General features: G+C 41.9%; 1 protein-coding gene across 4 annotated transcripts in view; it reads left to right on the top strand.

Annotated features, from left to right (window-relative positions):
* Window positions 1-7,564, top strand: part of SAP130 (Sin3A associated protein 130) — an 87,718-nt gene extending 80,154 nt beyond the window's left edge. For all 4 annotated transcript variants that reach the window (XM_012462312.2, XM_012462311.2, XM_012462310.2 and 1 more), the window contains 3 exons: window positions 3,295-3,398; window positions 6,257-6,370; window positions 6,627-7,564. In XM_012462312.2, the coding sequence (XP_012317735.1) occupies window positions 3,295-3,398; window positions 6,257-6,370; window positions 6,627-6,785 (377 nt within the window). In that variant the 3' untranslated portion in view covers window positions 6,786-7,564. The remainder of the gene's footprint in view (window positions 1-3,294; window positions 3,399-6,256; window positions 6,371-6,626) is intronic.
* Window positions 7,565-18,924: the final 11,360 nt, after the last annotated feature.

The following is an 18,924-nucleotide window of genomic DNA, read 5'->3' as shown; positions in this document are numbered from 1 at the left end:
CTACACAATAAGGCAAGATAAAGATACGAAAGTAACACAGATGGGAATGAAATAAATGAAATTGTCCCCATTTGCAGATGCCTCATGGTCCAAATAGAAAATGTCAAGGATTCTCCCAAAAATACTCCTGGAACTAGTAAATGAATTCAGTAAGGTCACAGAATACAATGTCAGCACAAAAATCAATCATTTTTCTAAAAACAAAACAGAGATTTACAAGTAACAAAAATTATTTTTCTAAATTCTTGGAATGAGCTTCTGGAAGCTGATGTTAAAAGTATAGATTATTCATCGTTGCTCCTCCAAAATGATACACTTAGGCATAAATCTAGCAAACCGTGTACAAGATTCATTTCTTGAAAACTTAAAATGCTGGCTGGGCATGATGGCTCAAATCCCAGCTCTTTAGGAGGCCGAAGCAGGCAGGTCACTTGAGGTCAGGAGTTCAAGATCAGCCTGGCCAACATGGTGAAACCCTGTCTCCACTAAAAATACAAAAAAATTAGCCAGGCGTGGTGGCGGGTGCCTGTAATCCCAACCACTTGGGAGGCTGAGGCAGGAGAATCGCTTGAGCCTGGGAGGTGGAGGTTGCAGTGAGCCAAGATTGCACCACTGCACTCTAGCCTGGGTGATGAAGTGAGACGCTATCTCAGAAAAAAAAAAAGCTACAAATAAGTGGAGAGACATAAAATATTTGTGGATTAGAAAACACATATTAAAGATGTCAGTTCTTTCCAGATACTGATTATAGATTTAATACACTTCCTACCAAAATCATATCAAGGTTTTTTTGTTCATTTGTTTGAGAGAGAGTCTCACTCTGTCACCCAGGCTGGAGTGAAATGGCACAATCTCTGCTCACTGCAACTTCTGCCTTCCAGGTTCAAGTGATTCTCCTGCCTCAGCTTCCTGAGTAGCTGGGACTACTACACCTGGCTAATTTTTGTATTTTTAGTAGAGTTGGGGTTTCACCATGTTGGCCAGGGTGGTCTCAAATTTCTGACCTTAAGTGATCTGCCCGCCTCAGCCTCCCAAAGTGCTAGGATTACAGGCATGAGCCACCATGCCCAGCCCATAGCAAGGTTTTTTTTTTGACATAGAAAAGCTTATTCTGGTTCCTGTGCCTCTCCATATGAAGTTTAGAATAAGCTTCTCTATGTCTTAAAAAAAAACCTTGTAGTTCCTTCAGCTTCTTCAGTGTGCGGGTTATTTTCAATAAATTTGCTAAGTGTTGAGCCATTTTTTTTTTAAATATTTGTCTTCGTCTTCACTCTTCTCTTGCGGTATGCCCGTCACACATGGAGGTTTTCTTAATGGTGCCCCACATTTCTCTGCAGCACTATTCATTTTTCTCTATTCTTTCTCAGTTCTTTGGCTTTCATAATCTCCATAGATCTATCTTGAAGGTGGCTCATTCTTGTACCGGTGCAAAGCAGTTGTTGAGCCCCTCTAGTGATTTGTATATTTCAGCTATTGTACCTTTCAACTCCAGAATTTTTACTTGGTTCTTTTTTGTTATTTCTCTTCTCTATTAGTGTTCTCTATTTCACGTGTCAGACATCTCACCTTCCCTTACTTCTTCAGTCTTGCTTTCTCTTAGGGCTGTGAACATGTTTATGATGGGATTTTGAGATCTTTTTCTGTTGAACATGACATAGTCATTCTCACAGGCACTTTCTGTTGCCTGCTTTGTTTTCATGAGTATGGGTTGTACTTTCCTGTTTCTTTGCAAGCCTTTGAATTTTTTGTTGGAAACTGGACTTTAATGTAGATAATGTATTGAAGCAGCTGAGACTGGTCTCCCTACTGTTGGGCTTCCAGTTGTTATTTGCTTGTCTGTTTGCTCAGTGACTGACTGGATGAATTTATCGATATCTAGCCGCTTCAACCCCCATTTGCACATGCATGTTCTGCTTCTGGTGTTGCTGCTCAGGGAGGCTCACCTTTGCGCATGCCCACAGTCACCCTATGATGACAGTGGCTTTGGTGGGCTCTCTCCTTCACTCTTTTTTTTTGAGACAGTGTACCGCTGTGTTGCACAGGCTAGAGTGCAGTGGCATGATAATGACTAACCACAGCCTCAACCTCCTGGGCTCAAGCGATCCTCCCACCTCCACCTCCCAAATGTCTGGGTGCATGCCACCATGCCCAGCTAATTTTTGTATTTTTTGTAGAGATGGGGTTTTACCATGTTGCCCAGGATGGTCTCAAACTCCTGGGCTCAGACAGTCTTTCCCCACTCCCACCCCCAAGTCGGCCTCCCAAGTGCTAGGATTGCAGGCATGAGCCACCACACTGTCTCCTCCACTCTTTCCCTCACCTTACCCAGCTGATAAAGCCACTAATTGCTGCCTGTTTTCTCAACGCTGCCCTGGAGCACAAGTTCCTCTATAAAACGAATTCAGTCAAATTGTAGTTTCCTGGGCAGAATAGTTTCTGATGTCAGTGTTCCATATTTGTTCTGCCCTCAGAAAGGCTCCTCCAGCTCTCTTATACTTTGTTCTTTCCTTCAAACCAGCCTGCACATAGTCTAGGCTATATCTTCATTAGTTCCACAAATCTCCCCCAAGTTCCCTTCACCATAGCCTCCACTATTCTTGGGAGCACCTTTAGGTCTGAACTTCTTCACACTCTTGCAAATGGACTCAGTTGCTTCAGGAAGAAATTAAAAGGTATCTGTTTTACAGCCCACTTCTTCTGGCAAAATGTTTGAGCCAGGGCATTAGAGACGGAGGAGGCCCTGGCTTGGCATGTGGCAAACTTTTCTCTGAGTGACAGCCCTGCTTTAGGAGGTAGCACTTAGTGGAGGGGAAGGAGGGGAGTAAGCAGCCTGGAGTCCTCTTGGCTTGCCTCCCCCCTAAATGAAACCACTATCTCAAGTAAAGAAGTTCTTATGGCCAGGTGCAGTAGCTCATGCCTGTAATCTCAATAGTCTGCGAAGCCAAGGCAGGCAAATTGCTTGAGCCAGGAGTTCAAGACCAACCTGGGCACATAGGAAGACCCCATCTCTACAAAAAATACAAACATGAGCCCAGCATGGTGGTGTGTACCTGTAGTCTCAGCTACTTGGGAGGCTGAAGTGGGAGAATTGCTTGAGCCTGGGAGGCAGAGGTTGTGGTGAACCAAGATTGTACCACTGCTCTTCAGCCTAGGTGACAGAGCCAGACACTATCTCAAAAAAAAAATAATAAACCTAAATTCTTGTTAAAATAATGACATTTAGGCTGCTTGAACACAAACCATTTATCTTTTTAAACACTGAAATATACTTGTTTTTATTTTTTATGGTTCCAGAGGAGAAGAAAGCTATGCTGCAGGAAATAGCTAATCAGAAAGGAGTATCCTGTCGTGCTCAAGGCTGGAAAGTCCACCTCTGTGCTGCCCAGTTACTACAGCTGGTAAGTGGAGTTCTAGCAGTTGTTCATCATGCTGAAGAGAGGAGACACTGGAGATAGCTGAGTTCATAGAACTTTTTAAAAGTAACTCTGAAGCATTCCCAGCTAACATGGGTAATGGTAGAATTTTTACGTGTGCTATGTAATATAATCACTGTGTCAGTTACGTGTGATTATAATTGAAATGTATCTGAGTTCTGGTATCCAGATCCAAAATATATGGAACAACCATGATATAAGACCTAAATTTAAGATTCAGTGGTATGTGCTGTTGTGACATCTGAAATAGGGGGACCCTCAAACAGCCTAACCATGAGGCCCTCCTCCCCACTCTGCTCCCTCAGATGAAGTCTCATAGGCAAATAATCCTTATACCACACAGAGACCAGGCACACAATTCCTGCTCCTCACTGAGTAGTGGGCTCCAGTTCCCTGCCAGCTTCCAGTATTCCAATATTACTCAGATAAGCCAGTCACACACATCATCATTCAGAGACCAGGGCATACCTCTCCCTCTCTCCTGTTCCTTTTTTTTTTTTTTTTTTTTTTGTTGTTGTTGTTGTTGTTGTTGTCATTGTCGACCAGGCTGGAGTGCAGAGGCATGATCATGGACTACAGCCATGATTGCCCTGCTGGGCTTAAATAATCCTCTCACCTCAGCCTCCCAAATAGCTGGAGCTACAGATGTGAGCCACTGCACCCACTGATTTTTAAAAATTTTTTGTAGAGACAGGGTCTCACTATGTTGCCCAGGCTGTACTGTGTCTTCATTTTTAACAGACAAGTTAAAAAAGTTAAATTTTTTTTTTAATAGAAAAAACAGGGCCAGGTTCAGTGGCTCAGGCACGTGATCCCAGTACTTAGGGAGGTTGAGGCAAGAGGATTGCTTGATCCCAGAAGTTCAAGGCCAGCCTGGGCAACATAGTGGGACCCTGTCTCTACAAAAAAAAAAATTTTTTTTTCATTAGCCAAGTGTAGTGGTGCACACTTGTAGTCCCAGCTACCTGGAAGGCTGAGGTAGGAGGATCTCTTGAGCCCATAAGACAGAGGCTGCCCTTAGCCATGATTGTGCCACTGCACTCCATCCTGGATGACAGAATAAGACACTGTCTCAAAAATAAAAAAGGAAGAAAAAGTTTATAAAATAAAGATATAAAGAAAGAAAATATTTTTCATAACCGTCCAACAGTGTCCAAAGTTGTTCAACAATGTGTCTTTTAAGCTAAGTTTTATTGCAAAAGAGTCAAAAAGTTTAAAACAATTTAGAAGTTTATGAAGTAAAAAATTAGAGTGTGCTAAAGTTAATTTGTTATTGAACAAATGAGGAATATTTTTAGAAATTTAGTGTAGCCTAAGACACAGTGTTTATAAAGCCTACAGTATTTGTACGGTGAGGTCTTGGATCTTCACATTCACTCACTCCTCACCCACTGACTCATCCAGAGCAACTTAACAGTGTTGGTAAGCTCCATTCGTAATAAGTGCTCCGTATAGGAATACCATTCTTCATCTGTCATGCCATACTTTTACTGTTATCTTTTCTATATATAGATGAATTTAGATACACAAATACTTAACATAAATACATCAATTTCCCACACCATTCATTGCAGTAACGTGGTGTACGTGTTTGTAACTGGGAGCGGTGGGCTCTGTCATATAGCCTAGGTATGTGGTGTGATGTTCACACAAAAACTAAATTGCCTGAAGACACATTTCTCAGAACACATCTCTGTCATGAAGTAGTGCATGACTATATTTGTGACTCATAAACTGTTAATCTTATCTGTCCAGTGTTGGATCTTAGGCCATTTCTATAACCCTAGGGCAAGAATCCCTCCTTCAGCAGCTGGGTGAAGAGGAGGCAACAACCTCATGAAGTTGTTCCTTCTTCGCCTGTAATCCCAGAACTGTGGGAGGCCGAGGTGGGCAGATCACCTGAGGTCAGGAGTTTGACACCAGCCTGACCAACATGGAGAAACCCCTTCTCTACTAAAAATGCAGAATTAGCCAGGCGTGGTGGCTTGCACCTGTAATCCCAGCTACACGGGAGGCTGAGGAAGGGGAATCACTTGAACCAGGGAGGCAGAGGTTGCAGTGAGCTAAGATCTTACCATTGCACTCCACCCTGGGCAAAAAGAGTAAAACTCCATCTCAAAAATAAGTTTTTCCTTCTTTTCAGTAGCAGTGATCTGAAGAACATTGTTGTCAGTATCTAAAAAATGTAGTGCCTTGGCTATTTTGACTTAGCAAAAATCATTTCTGTGAAACTTGGAGACTTGTTTTTCAGAAGAATTGTGGATTTGAGGCAGTATTCAAAAGTTATCCTTGAAGGTAGACTCTCAACTATGGCAAATTGTAATGTAAATCTTTGTTGATCAGTTTTCTTTACTGTTTTTATTTTATTTATTTCAGTAGAGATTTGCTCTTGTTGCCAAGGCTGAAGTGCAATGATGCGATCTCGGCTCACTACAACCTCCACCTCCTGAGTTCAAGCGAACCTGCCTCAGCCTCCCAAGTAGCTGGGATTACAGGCATGCACCATCACGCCCAGCTAATTTTTTGTATTTTTAGTAGAGATGGGGTTTCACCGTTTTGGTCAGGTTGGTCTTGAACTCCTGACCTCAAGTAATCCACCTGCCTTGGCCTCCCAAAGTGCTGGGATTACAGGTGTGAGCCACTGTGCCCAGCCCCTTTACTGTTTTTAAACCTTAGTATCTTAGTCCTTAAGAGAAAGGACGTTGTCACCCAGACAGCTCTTAAACAGTTTACAAAAGTGATTCAAGGTGGGTTCATTTGCCTGGGGTTGACATAGAAAAATATCTCTGAGGTCATGATATCATCCCTTTTGTGTGTTGCAGACGAATCTTGAACATGATGTCTATGAAAGACTTACCAACCTACAGGAAGGGATTATCCCAAAGAAAAAAGCAGCAACTGATGATGATCTCCACCGAATAAATGAACTGATACAGGTTTGAATGAGCCCCTTCCCTTCTGATCATCCACTTTATGAAGTTGCTTTCTATAAAGCCCTACTTCTTCCGTTTCCCCCTGTGTCCCTCATATCTTCAGTAAAAACATGTGCTTCAGCCTGCACTACTGAGAAACAAGAAGACATTTTCTCTCTGTGGAAGCCTCAACATAGCCTCTGCCCAAAGGCAAGCAGTTTTTTGAAAGCTGTACTATCCTCATGGTCACTGATTAATGATGTAATGTCTTCTGTTTCAGGGAAATATGCAGAGATGTAAACTTGTGATGGATCAAATCAGTGAAGCCAGAGACTCCATGCTTAAGGTTTTAGATCATAAAGACCGCGTCCTGAAGCTTCTTAACAAGAATGGGACTGTCAAAAAAGTGTCAAAATTGAAGCGAAAGGAAAAAGCATAGACCCAGAAGGATCGGGAGATTGGAAGCAGAATTTATGAAGATTGATGGTGGGGGTGGGGGGAGGGTTTTGGTTATTTCCAAAGTGGAACATTGAAACGAAGTGTTCCTTCGTTCACATGTGAAAGCAGAGGGACCCATGGCATCCAGTGGCATGAAAGGATCAGAGCTGACTGGACACAGTGAGCCACCTTCTTGCGTTCGGGTGCACCCCTGTTAAATCTGCTCCATGTCCTAAGTGACTTTGGATGCGTCAGTGTCCACCAGTTGGAAGCAATGACAAGGATGGCTGGCTGGTGTTTTTCAGCCGTCCGGTTTATAGACTGTATTTATATAGTGGATTCTTGCAGGCCCCATACTGAGCCTGGACTGAAAGCATCCACTCGGGCCATCTGTTATCTCTCTACACTGAAAATGAAACCTCTTCCACCCACCCCATTTGGTTCTTCTGCCTGACCTTCAAATGCCCATGTTGGCCTTTTACAGCAGTGCCATGGCACCAAGCGAGCTGCCACATCTCACACTCTAAAGGGTTTGAACTATTATTTCTTGTCATTTTTTAAAAGAACCATTCCCGTGTGAAATTGTTACATCGTCTGTCTTGCGTGTGTCAGAATTGGGTTTTTGTGGAGGTTCAGAGCAGGCAACAGCGTTAAGTTGCTCTCAGATCCTTGTTCTGAAGTACAATCTTGATTATCTGTACTTCTGTAGCTGGTGTGATGCTGTTAATTGTATGTACCACACATCTCCAGACGTTAATAAAGGACTCAGAGGTTTTTGTACATGCGCAGTTTGCATCTTCTTGTAAAGTGAATCAGTGCCACACTGACCTTCACTGAAACGTTTACTGTGCTTTGGTTTCTCACATATTGTTGGGAGCCTACTTCGTTCGTTGAAGTTTTGCTGTTCACATAGAGTTCGACTTATCAGGGTAGTTTGAATATGCTACAGTGGTAAAATCTGTTGGATTTTAGCTACCTTAAATATGATCCTGTATTGTGGCTCTCTGCGGATATGTAATTGGAAATTGCTTCAATTATAAGGCTGTTAAGGCTGCAGTACTGGAGGCGGCGCTTTTGGGCAGCTGGATCCTATCCATAGGTTGCTCTTCCTCTGAACTAACCTGAGTAGAAAGGTAGCTCAGATTGGCTTCCTGTGGGCACAGGACCAGCCATCTCTGGCCTCCATGTGACAGACCAGGAAAGATTTTTCTCAAATGCTGCTGCCTCTGCGGACAAGACATGACCACTCTCCCTTAGGACACATGCTTTCAGCTACCAGGTTGGAGCTAGATCTCTTCTTTGTTTGACCTGAACAGATGGGCAGTGTTCCATTTCTGCCCTTGCCCTTGGGACCAATGCCATGGCTCACCTGAGACAGCCTTCCTCATAGTGGAATGGTAAGCGGTCATCTGTAGGATTGGGGAAAAGAGAAGCAAAGCAGACTTTTGGCCTTCCTGCAGTTAGGCCACCCTGGCCTGCAGAGCCTAGGCTAAAGACAGCCTGGGTGTAATCGAGGCTGTGTGACTGGAGTATTTCATGAAAATATGGAGAACACTTTAAAGGGTTTTACCAGTTGTTCACTAGGCGCCAATCTAGTGTGACTCCTGGAATAGTGTTCCTTTGCTGGAGTTTCTCATCAGTGCACATGTTGCCTTAGTGATCACATGTGGTCTTCGGCTGGAGCAGGACAGGATTCAGATATGTGGGATTCTGTATTACAGAACTGTCTCTGTGGGTTGTTTTTTGAGAAAGGATCTCACTCTTGTCACCCAGGTTGGAATGCAGTGGCTCAATCATAGCTCACTGCAGCCTCCAACTCCTGGGCTCAAGCGATTTTCCTGCCTCAGTCTCGAGTATCTGGGACTACCAGTGTTTGCCACCATACTGAGCTAATTCTTTTTTTTTTTTTTTTTTTTCAGACGGAGTCTCGCTCTGTTGCCAGGCTGGAGTGCAGTGGTGTGATCTCAGCTAAACTACAACCTCTGCCTCCCAGGCTCAAGCAATTCCCCCGCCTCAGCCTCCCGTGTATCTAGGACTACAGGCACTCACCACCGTGCCCAGCTAATTTGTATTTTAGTAGAGATGGGGTTTCACCATGTTGGCCAGGATGGTCTCAATCTCTTGACCTCGTGATCCACCCGCCTCAGCCTCCTGAAGCGTCTGGATTACAGGTGTGAGCCACCATGCCCAACCTAATTTTTTCCTTTTTTTTTTTTAAGAGATGAGATCTCACTGTGTTTCTCAGGCTAGAGATTACTTTTTCAAAGAAAGCTTGTCAGTACAAACCTCGAAGTCAGTGCAGGTTAGAAAACAGTATTTTCAGGATTTCTTCCCCTTATGAGGACAATGCAATCAGAAGTTAGAAGAGGCAGAGGGGATGATTCTTGCCTACAAATAATGGTTTTTTAATATAGTTGTATTGGCTGGGTGCAGTGGCTAACACCTGTAATCCCAGCACTTTGGGAGGCCAAGGCAGGCAGATCACTTGAACTCAGGAGTTTTGAGACCAGCCTGCCCAAAGTGGTGAAACCTTGTCTCTACTAAAAAATAAAGATTAGGACGGTGTGGTGGCACATGCCTATAGTCCCAGCTACTCAGGAGGCTGAGGCAGGGAATCACTTCAACGTGGTAGGCGGAGGCTGCAGTGAACCAAGATTACACCACTGCACTCCAGCCTGGGTGACAGAGTAAGACCCTGTCTAAAAACAAAAATACAGTTTTATTAAAGAGGAATAGTGACTCACACCTATAATCTCAACACTTTGGAAGGCCGAAGCAGGAAGATCTCTTGAGCCCAGGGGTTCGAGACCAGCCTAGGCAACTGCCAGATCCAATCATAGCCCTCCACTGCCCCACTAACTTTTTTTTCAATAATCATTTTTATTGTATAAATACAGAGAAGAATGCCCAAATCCTAATAAGATTTGTCAAAATCTTGTTTTGACAAATATATACACCCATAGCCAACACCCAAATAAAGATCCGTGATGTTTCTATAACCCCAAAGGAGCAGCTTTTTGTAGTCAGTAACTCTGCCTCACCCTGCCCCCCACAAAAAACGGTAAACACTGATCTACCACCTGTTAACAGTAGTTTTGTCTGTTCTTTTAACTTCATATAAATAGATTCATACAGTACACACTTGTTTGTGTCTGGCTCCTTTTGCTCAACATAAATTGAGCTTCATCCATTTGTCATGAATATCAGTATGTTGGTTTCTCCTGCTGAGAGGTATTCTGTGTGAGTATGCAACAGTCCGTCCACTTCCCTGTTGAAGGACTGCGGTTCGCTTTCCATTTTTGGCTATTACGAATAAAGCTGCTATAAACATTTGTGTGCAGGTTTGTGTGTAAATAACTTTTCAGATCAGTTGGGTAAAAACCTAGGAGTGTGATTGCTGGGTTGTAAGGTGAGAAACTATTTCGTTTTGTAAGGAATTGCCAAACTGTCCTCTAATACGGCTGTATCATTTCACATTGCAACCAGCAATGAATGAGAGTTCCTGGATATGGTGGTGTCAGTGTATTTTGGATTTTAGTCTTTCTAATAGGTGTGTAGTGGTATTTCATTTTCATTTGCAATTCCTTGGTGATACATATGTTGAGCATTTTCTTATGTTCATTTGCCTTCTTTAGTATCCTCTCAGGTGAAATATCCATGTCTTCACCTTTTTATTTTTCTCTGAGACGGAGCCAGGCTGGAGTGCAGTGGCTTGATCTTGGCTCACTGCAACCTCTGCCTCCTAGGTTCAAGCAATTCTCCTGCCTCAGCCTCCCAAATAGCTGGGACTACAGGCACACGTCACCATGGCCAGCTAATTTTTTTGTATTTTTAGTAGAGATGGGGTTTCACCACGTTGGTCAGGATGGTCTCGATCTCCTGACCTCGTGATCTGCCCACCTTGGCCTCCCAAAGTGCTGGGATTACAGGCCTGAGCCACCACGCCTGGCCTTTTTTTCTAAAATTGAGACAGGGTCTCGTTCTGCTGCCCAGACTGGAGTGCAGTAGCGTGATCGCAGGTCACTGTAACCTCAACCTCCCAGGCTCAAGCAATCCTCACACCTCAGTTTCTCGAGCAGCTGAGACCAGGCATGTGCCACCACACCCAGCTGATTTTTGTATTTTTTGTAGAGATGGGTTCTCATGTTGCCCAAGCTGATCTCAAACTTATGGGCTCAAGGAATCTCCTACCTCAGCCTCTCAGCCTCCCAAAGCGCTAGGCTTGTGGCAGTATGCCTGGCCAGTAGTACCTTTTGAAGAGCAGATGTTTTTAATTTTAATAAAGTACAACTTTTTAATTTTTTTTCATGAATTGTGCTTTGGACATTATAGCTAAAGATACTGTTAAACCCAAGGCACCTAGATTTTTTCCTGTTTTTTATGAATTTTATAGTTTTGTGTTTTACATTTAGGTTTATGACCCATTTTGAGTTGATTTTTATGAAAGATGTAAGGTCAAGGTTTTTTTTGTTTTTGTTATTGAGACCGGGTCTCACTTTCTCACCCAGGCTGGAGTGCAGTGGCATGATCGTGGTTCACTGCAGCCTCAATCTCCTGGACCCAAGCCATCCTCCCACCTCAGCCTCCAAAGTGGCGCATGCCACCATGACCAGCCAATTTTTGTATTTTTTGTAAAGATGGCGTTTCACCGTGTCATCCAGGCTGGTCCTGAACTCCTAAGCTCAAACAATCCGTCCTCTGCCTCCCAAAGTGTTGAGATTACAGGTGTGAGCCACTGCGCCCAGCCAGGGTTTTTGTGTTTTGTTTTGTCTTATGAACACCCAGCTGTGTTCCAGCACCAGTGAATTGCCTTTGCTCCCTTGTCAGAGAGCAACTGACTATATTTGTTGGATTTCCTCTTCTGTTCCACTGATCCACTTTCTTGATGAATAGCACTCTGTTTTGATGAGTGTAGTTTTATAGTAAGTCCTAAAGTTGGGCAGTGTCAGCTCTTCATCTTCGTTCTTCATTCTTGTTTTGGCTATTAGGGTCTTTTGTCTTTTCCTATAAATTATAGACTCTGTTGATATCTACAAAATAGTTTGCTGAGACTTTGATTAGCATTATGTAGACTTTGTAGATCAAGTTGGAAATGATTGATGACAGTGTTGTGTGTTCTAACTCACAAATATGAACTATCCCTTTATATTTTTGATTTCTTTTACTAGAGTTTTGTAGTTTTCCTCATGTTATATCCTATACATATTTCATTAAGATTTGTAAGTGTTTAGCCAGGCTCAGTGGCTCACGCCTGTAATCCCAGCACTTTGGAAGGCTGAGGTGGGCGGATCACCTGAGGTCGGGAGTTCAAGACCAGCCTGACCAACATGAAGAAACCCCGTCTCTACTAAAAATCAAAAATAGCTAGGTGTGGTGGCGCACACCTATAATCCCAACTATTTGGGAGGCTGAGGCAGGAGAATCGCTTGAACCTCAGAGGCGGAGGTTGCAGTGAGCCAAGATTGTGCCATTACACTTCAGCCTGGGCAAAAACAGTGAAACTGCATCTCAAAAAAGAAAAAAAAAGATTTGTAAGTGCTTGATTTTTTGGTACTATCGTAAATGGCGCTGTTTTTAATTTCACAATCCAGCTGCTCCCTGGTGGCTGTAGAAAAAGCCGTTGGCGTTTCTCCGTTACTAACCTTGGGTACTACGTGCTGCAATATTTGCGGAAGTTTGTTTTTTGTTGTTGCTGCTTTGTCTGGGTGGGCTTTACTGCCAGTTCCTAGAGATTTTCTACAGAATCCATCATTCCTTCTGTGAACACAGTTTTATTTCTCCTTTTCCTATCTGTATAACCTGTATTTCCTTTTCCTGTCAGTACATTAGCTAGGACTTCCAGAAAGGTATTGAATAGGAATGAAGAGAGGCAACATTCTCCCCTCCTTCCCAATCCTAGGAGTAAGGTGACCAGTTTCTCACTATTCACTATGATGTTAGCTGTAGGGTTTTTGTAGATTTATCAAGTTGAGGAAGCTCCCATCTATTCCTCCTTTGCTAAGAGTTTTCAATCATTGAATAGATGGTAGATTTTGTCCGTGCTTTTTTACATTAACTGATAGGATCATATAAATTTTCCTTTTAGACTGTCGACATAGTAGATTACGTTAATTGAATTTTCATTGTTGATACAGCCAGTCCAACCCCAGCATACCTGAAATAAATCCCATTTGGTTGTGATGTGCAATTCTTTTTATACATTGTTAGATTCAGTTTGCCAATGTTTTGTTGTATATATGTGTAGGGAGTTCATGAGCCCCACACATTGGGTGCCAGAACGCAGGGATTCATGAGCCCCACATTGGGCACCAGAATGTAGGGAACCAGCCCTACATCATCCATGGGTGCCCTGAGTTCGGTGGCGACAAAGGAATGAGAAAAAGACAGATTAAGAGAGACAGTGGGACCAGGGGGCCATCACTAATTACTTTGGAGGAAACAGTGAAGGCCCCGAGCTCTGATTATCCACACTATTGATTACAATCACTTTGATCTATAGGGTAGGGGTGGAGTAATGGTGGGGAGTGGGTGACATGATGGTGGAGTGAATCAGTGAATTGGAACTGGTGTGTCATTGTAAGGACTGATAACAGTGGCAGTTTGGGAGTTTCACAAAACAAGAACATTTGGTTATCTTTGACTTATTATCTATGTGCGGCAGATGGAATGTGGACCTTACAAAGAGCCTACAAGTCTGGCTACATCATAGTGCTACGAAGGGGTTTTACATCCTTGAGCACAATGTTTATGGTAACAGAGCCGAGGTCACCCTGCACCAGAACGTGAGGCATAGAGAGGCCTTCCTCCTCAGGGGCCTCCTGCATATGAGTTTATATGTTACTCATAACCAATTTATGTAGGCATCTGTAAGTCCTTTCTCCTTTGCTGCTTTTCCCAACATATATGTTCATGAAAGTTAGTGGTTTGTGGTTTTCTTTTTTACTTTATCTTTGCATGGTTTTGGCATCAGAGTAATACTAGTCTCTTACAATGAGTGAAGAAGTGTTCTTTCTGCTTCTGTTTCCCAGAGGAGATCATAGACAATTGGTATTTCTTCCTGAAATGTTCAATAAAATTCAGCACTGAAAATATTTAGACCTGCCATTTTCTTTTTTGGAAGATTATTAATTGTTGATTCAATTTAAAATAGACATAGGCATAGTCAGATTGTCTATTTCTCCTTATGTGAGTTTTACTAGTTTCTGTCTTTTAAGGAATTGGGTCATTTCATCTAAATTATGAGATTTTTGGGCATGGAGTTGTTCATAGGATTCCTTTATCATCCTTGTCACAGCCATGCAATCATTAGTGATAACGCTTTGTCATATCATTGTTTAAAATGACTTATTGAGGTGTTACAATTTACATTCCATACAGTTCACCTACTTGAAGTATACAATTCAGTGGCTTTTACCATATTCACGGAGTTGGGCATCTATCACAATAATCAGTTTGAGAACATTTTTGTTGGGGAAGGGTTGGGGGGATCCCTCTACCTCCAGCGCGTGGTCCCGGCCCACTCCACCCATTTAAAAAAAAAAAATTTGTTGCCCCAAAAACAAATCCTCCAGCCTGTAACTATTACCCTCATTTTGGTGTTTAATGTGAGTTAATTTTTGCACGTGGTGTGACATAAAGGGTCCCACTTGATTTTCTTAATGCTACAGATCTGGCTGACCACTTGTCCCAATACCATCTGTTGAAAACGATTCTCCATTGAAGTGTCTTGACAGTTTTTCAAAGATCAATAAGCTGTATATGTAAAGATTTATTTATGGACTCTCAGTTCTATTCCATTGCTCTATATATGTGATGGCCACTACCCCACCGTTTCACTTATTGTAACATTGTAGTAAGTTTTGAAATTGGGAAGTGTGAGTTCTCCATTTTGTTAGTCTTTTTTAAGGTTGAGCTGGCTGTTCTGGGGCCCTTAAATTTCCATGTGAATTTAGGATCAGGCTGTCAACTTCTGCAAATAAGTCATCTAGGATTTTGATATGGTTTATGTTGAATCTGTTGAGCAGTTTGGGAAATTTTGCCATCTTAGTATTACGACTCCTGATTCATAAACATGGTATGTCCTTTCATTTATTTAGTACTACTTTAATTTCTTTCATTTAAAGTATTCAGAGTATAAATTCTTCATTTGCTAAACCTATTTCTAAGGACTTTATTGTTTTTGATGCTATTGTAAATTGAATTGTTTTCTTAATTTCATATTAGTTATACTCATTGGTACTACCATACCAATGAGTATACAATAGAAATATGATTGATTTTTTTTTTTAATTTTTGGCTGGGCACAGTGGCTCATGCCTGTAATCCCAGCACCTTGGGAGGCTGAGACAGGTGGATCATGAGTCACAATTCATATAGCATACAATTTACCTATTTAAGTATATAGTTCAAAGATTGTTGATACATTAAATTGCTAATTTTTAAAACTATTAAAATATATGTAACATAAAATTTGCTATTTTAAGTGTACAGCTTAGTGGCAATCATGATACAGTGTTACGCCACTAGAATTGTACAATATGTGTTCTTTGGTGTTAGGCTTATGTCACGTAGCACGTGGTTTTCAAGGTCCATCCACGTCGTAGCATGCACCAGGACTTCATTTCTTTTTAAATCTGAATAACATTCCATTGTAAGTGTATATCACATTTTTATTCATTTATGTGTTGATAGATACCTGGTTGTTTCTACCTTTTGGCTGTTGTAAGGAATACTGGAGTGAACACTGGTATACAAGTGTCTGTTTAAGTGGCTAATTCCTTTGGATCTATATTGGTGAATGGAATTGCTGTATCACATGATAATTCTGTGTATAGCCACTAAACTATTTTTTATAGTTGCTGTACCATTTTATATTATTTTTTATTTGTATTTGTATTTATTTATTTTTGAGATAGAGTTTCACTCTTGTTGCCCTGACTGGAGTGCAGTGGAGCCATCGCAACTCACTGCAATCTCCACCTCCCAGGTTCAAGCAATTCTCCTGCCTCAGCCTCCCAAGTAGCTGGGATTACAGGCATGCACCACCACACCTGGCTAATTTTTTTTTATTTTTATTTTTTGTATTTTTAGTAGAGACGGGTTTCACCATGTTGGCCAGGCTGGTTTTGAACTCCTGACCTCGGGTGATCCACCCACCTCAGCCTCTCAAAACACTGGGATTACAGGCATGAGCCACCGTATCCAGCCTATTTTTATTTTTTGAGATAGTCTCTGTCATTCAGGCTTGAGTACAGCGTTAGAATCACTGCAGTCTCAAGTGATCTTCCCAACTCAGCCTCCCAAGTAGCTGGGACTACAGGCACGTGCCACCACACCCAGCTAATTTTTGTATTTTTTTGTGAAGACAGGGTTTTGCCATGTTACCCAGGCTGGACTCAAGCTCCTGCATTCAGGCGATCACCTGCCTCAACCTCCCAAAATGCTGGGATTACAGGCATGCACCACTGCACCCAGCCCCATTTTACGTTCTTAAGTATCCTATTTGAAGCTATTGTAAATGGAATTGTTTTTAAAATTTGCTTTCAGGCCGGGTGCAAGGGCTCACGCCTGTAATCCCAACACTTTGGGAGGCCAAGGCGGGTGGATCACCTGAGGTCAGGAATTTGAGAGCAGCCTAGCCAACATGGCAAAACCCCATCACTACTAAAAGTACAAAAATTAGCTGGGTGTGGTGGTGCACACCTATAATCCCAGCTATTTAGGAGGCTGAGGCAGGAGAATCACTTGAACCTGAGAGGTGGAGGTTGCCGTGAACTGAGATTATGCCATTGCACTCCAGCCTGGGCAAAAGAGCAAGACTCTGTCTCAAAAAATAAAATAAATAAAATTTGCTTTCAGATTATTTGTTGCAAAAGTATAAAAATACAACTGATTTTTGGGAGTTAAGTTGTATCCTGCAGGTTTGCTAAATTTTAAAATTATCTCTAATGGTTTTTGTGGAGTCGTTAGGTTTTTCTACAAATAAGATTGTCAAGAAAAGATTCTGTCATTTGCATACAGTGGTAACTTTGTTTTCTAATTTAGATGCATTTTCTTTCTCGTTTTCTTTATTATTATTATTATTATTTTGCCTAATTGTTCTTAGGACATCCACTACTGCATTGAATAGAAGAGGTGAAAGTGGGCTGGGTGTGGTGGCTCATGCCTGTAATCCCAGCACTTTGGGAGGCTGAGGTGGGTAGATCACTGAAGTCAGGAGTTTGAGACCAGCCTGGCCAAGATGGCAAAACCCTGTCTCTACAGAAATACAAAAATTAGCTGGGCGTGGTGGCACTTACCTGTAATCCCGGCTACTGGGGAGTCTGAGGCAAGAGAATCACTTGAATCCAGGAGGTGGAGGTTACAGTGAGTAGAAATCGCACCACTGAACTCCAGCCTGGACGGCAGAGTGAGAGTCTGTAAGACAAGAGGTGAAAGTAGGCACTGTTGCTTTGATCCTGACCTTAGAGGGAAAGCTTTCAGTCTTTCACCATTGATTATTATGTTAGTTGTAAGTTTTTCTCATGTGGCCTTTGTCATGTTTAGGAAGTTTCTTCTTATTCCTGGTTTATTGACTATTTTTATGATAAAAGGAGGTTAAATTTTTTCAAATGCTTTTTCTGCATCAATTGAGATGATTATATAGTTTTTAAAATTTTTTTACTTGTTTTAATCATCTAGCTTAAAATGTCATCATCATATAGTTTTATTCTTTCTCTTAATATGACATATTACATTAATTTTAGTATGTTGAACCATCCTTGCTTTCCAAGGATAAATACTACTCGGTCATGGCGTATAATCCTTTTTACATGCCACGGAATTTAATTTACTAGTATTTCATTGAACATTTTTTATGTATACTCATAAAGGATATTGGTCTATATTTCCTTGCACTTTTGTCTAATTTGAGCATCAGGGTAATACTGGCCTTATAGGGTGATACAGAAAGGGTTCCTTTTTCCCTAGTGTGTTGGAAGTGTTTATGAGTAATTGTTGCAGAATTGTTGGTAGAATTTATCAGAGAAGCCATTTGGCTGTATTTCTTTGTTGAGAGGTTTTTTGTTATTGATTCAATTTCCTTAATAGTTCTAGGTCTACAGTCACGTATCCCTCAGTGACAGGGATACATTCTGAGAAATGTGTTGTTAGGCCATTTCATTGTCGTGTAAACATCACAGGTTGTACTTATGCCAACCTAGGCTATATGGCATAAACTATTGCTCCTAGGCTATAAACCTGTGAGCATGTCACTGTATTGAATACTGTAGGCAGTGGTAACAAAATGGTATTTGTGTATCTAAGCATATCTAAACATAGGAAAGGTACGGTAAAAAAGTGACGTGAAAGAATTTAAAAACGGTACTCATATATACGCACTTGCCATGAATGGAGCTTGCAGAACTAGAAATTGCTTTGGGTGAGTGAATGTGAAGGCCTGGGACATTACTGTACACTACTGTAGGCTTTATAAACACTGTACACTAAACTAATTTATGAATTTTTTCTGACCAGACACAGTGGCTCATGCCTGAAATCCCAGCATTTTGGGAGATAAGGCTCTGTCACCTAGGCTGGAGTGCAGTGGCGCGATATCAGCTCACTGCAACCTCTGCCTCCCAGGTTCAAGCGTTTCTCCTGCCTCAGCCTCCTGAGTAGCTGGGATTACAGGCGTGCACCACCATGCCCAGCTAATTTTTTTGTATCTTTAGTAGAAACGGGGTTTTACCATGTTGGCCAGGCTGGTCTCAAACTCCTGACCTCCGTGATCTACCTGCCTCGGTCTCCCAAAGCGTTGGGATTTCAGGCATGAGCCACTTCGACCAGACAGTGTTATTATGTTTTTATTCATCTCAGAATACTTTTTAATTTCCCTTGTGATTTCTTCTTTTACCCACTGGTTAAGACTTTAATTTCCACACATCTGTGAATTTTCTTGTTTTCCTTGTGTAATCATTTCCAGTTTCATTCCATTGTGACTGGAAAAGATGCTGTGTTTACTAGTAGTCTTTCTCTCTCTCTCTTTTTTTTTCTTGAAACAGTTTGTCACCAAGGCTAGAGTACAGTGGCATAATTGCAGCTCACTGCAACCTCTGCCTTCAGGATTAAAGCAAAATCATGCCTCAGCCTCTCAAGTAGCT

Source organism: Aotus nancymaae, unplaced genomic scaffold, assembly GCF_030222135.1.
Source record: "Aotus nancymaae isolate 86718 unplaced genomic scaffold, 86718_ANA_hifiasm-v0.15.2.pri h1tg000029l, whole genome shotgun sequence".
NCBI classification, from domain to species: domain Eukaryota; kingdom Metazoa; phylum Chordata; class Mammalia; order Primates; family Aotidae; genus Aotus; species Aotus nancymaae.
The sequence above is the reverse complement of the archived record's forward strand: the minus strand, read 5'-3'. Positions and strand labels throughout refer to the sequence as shown.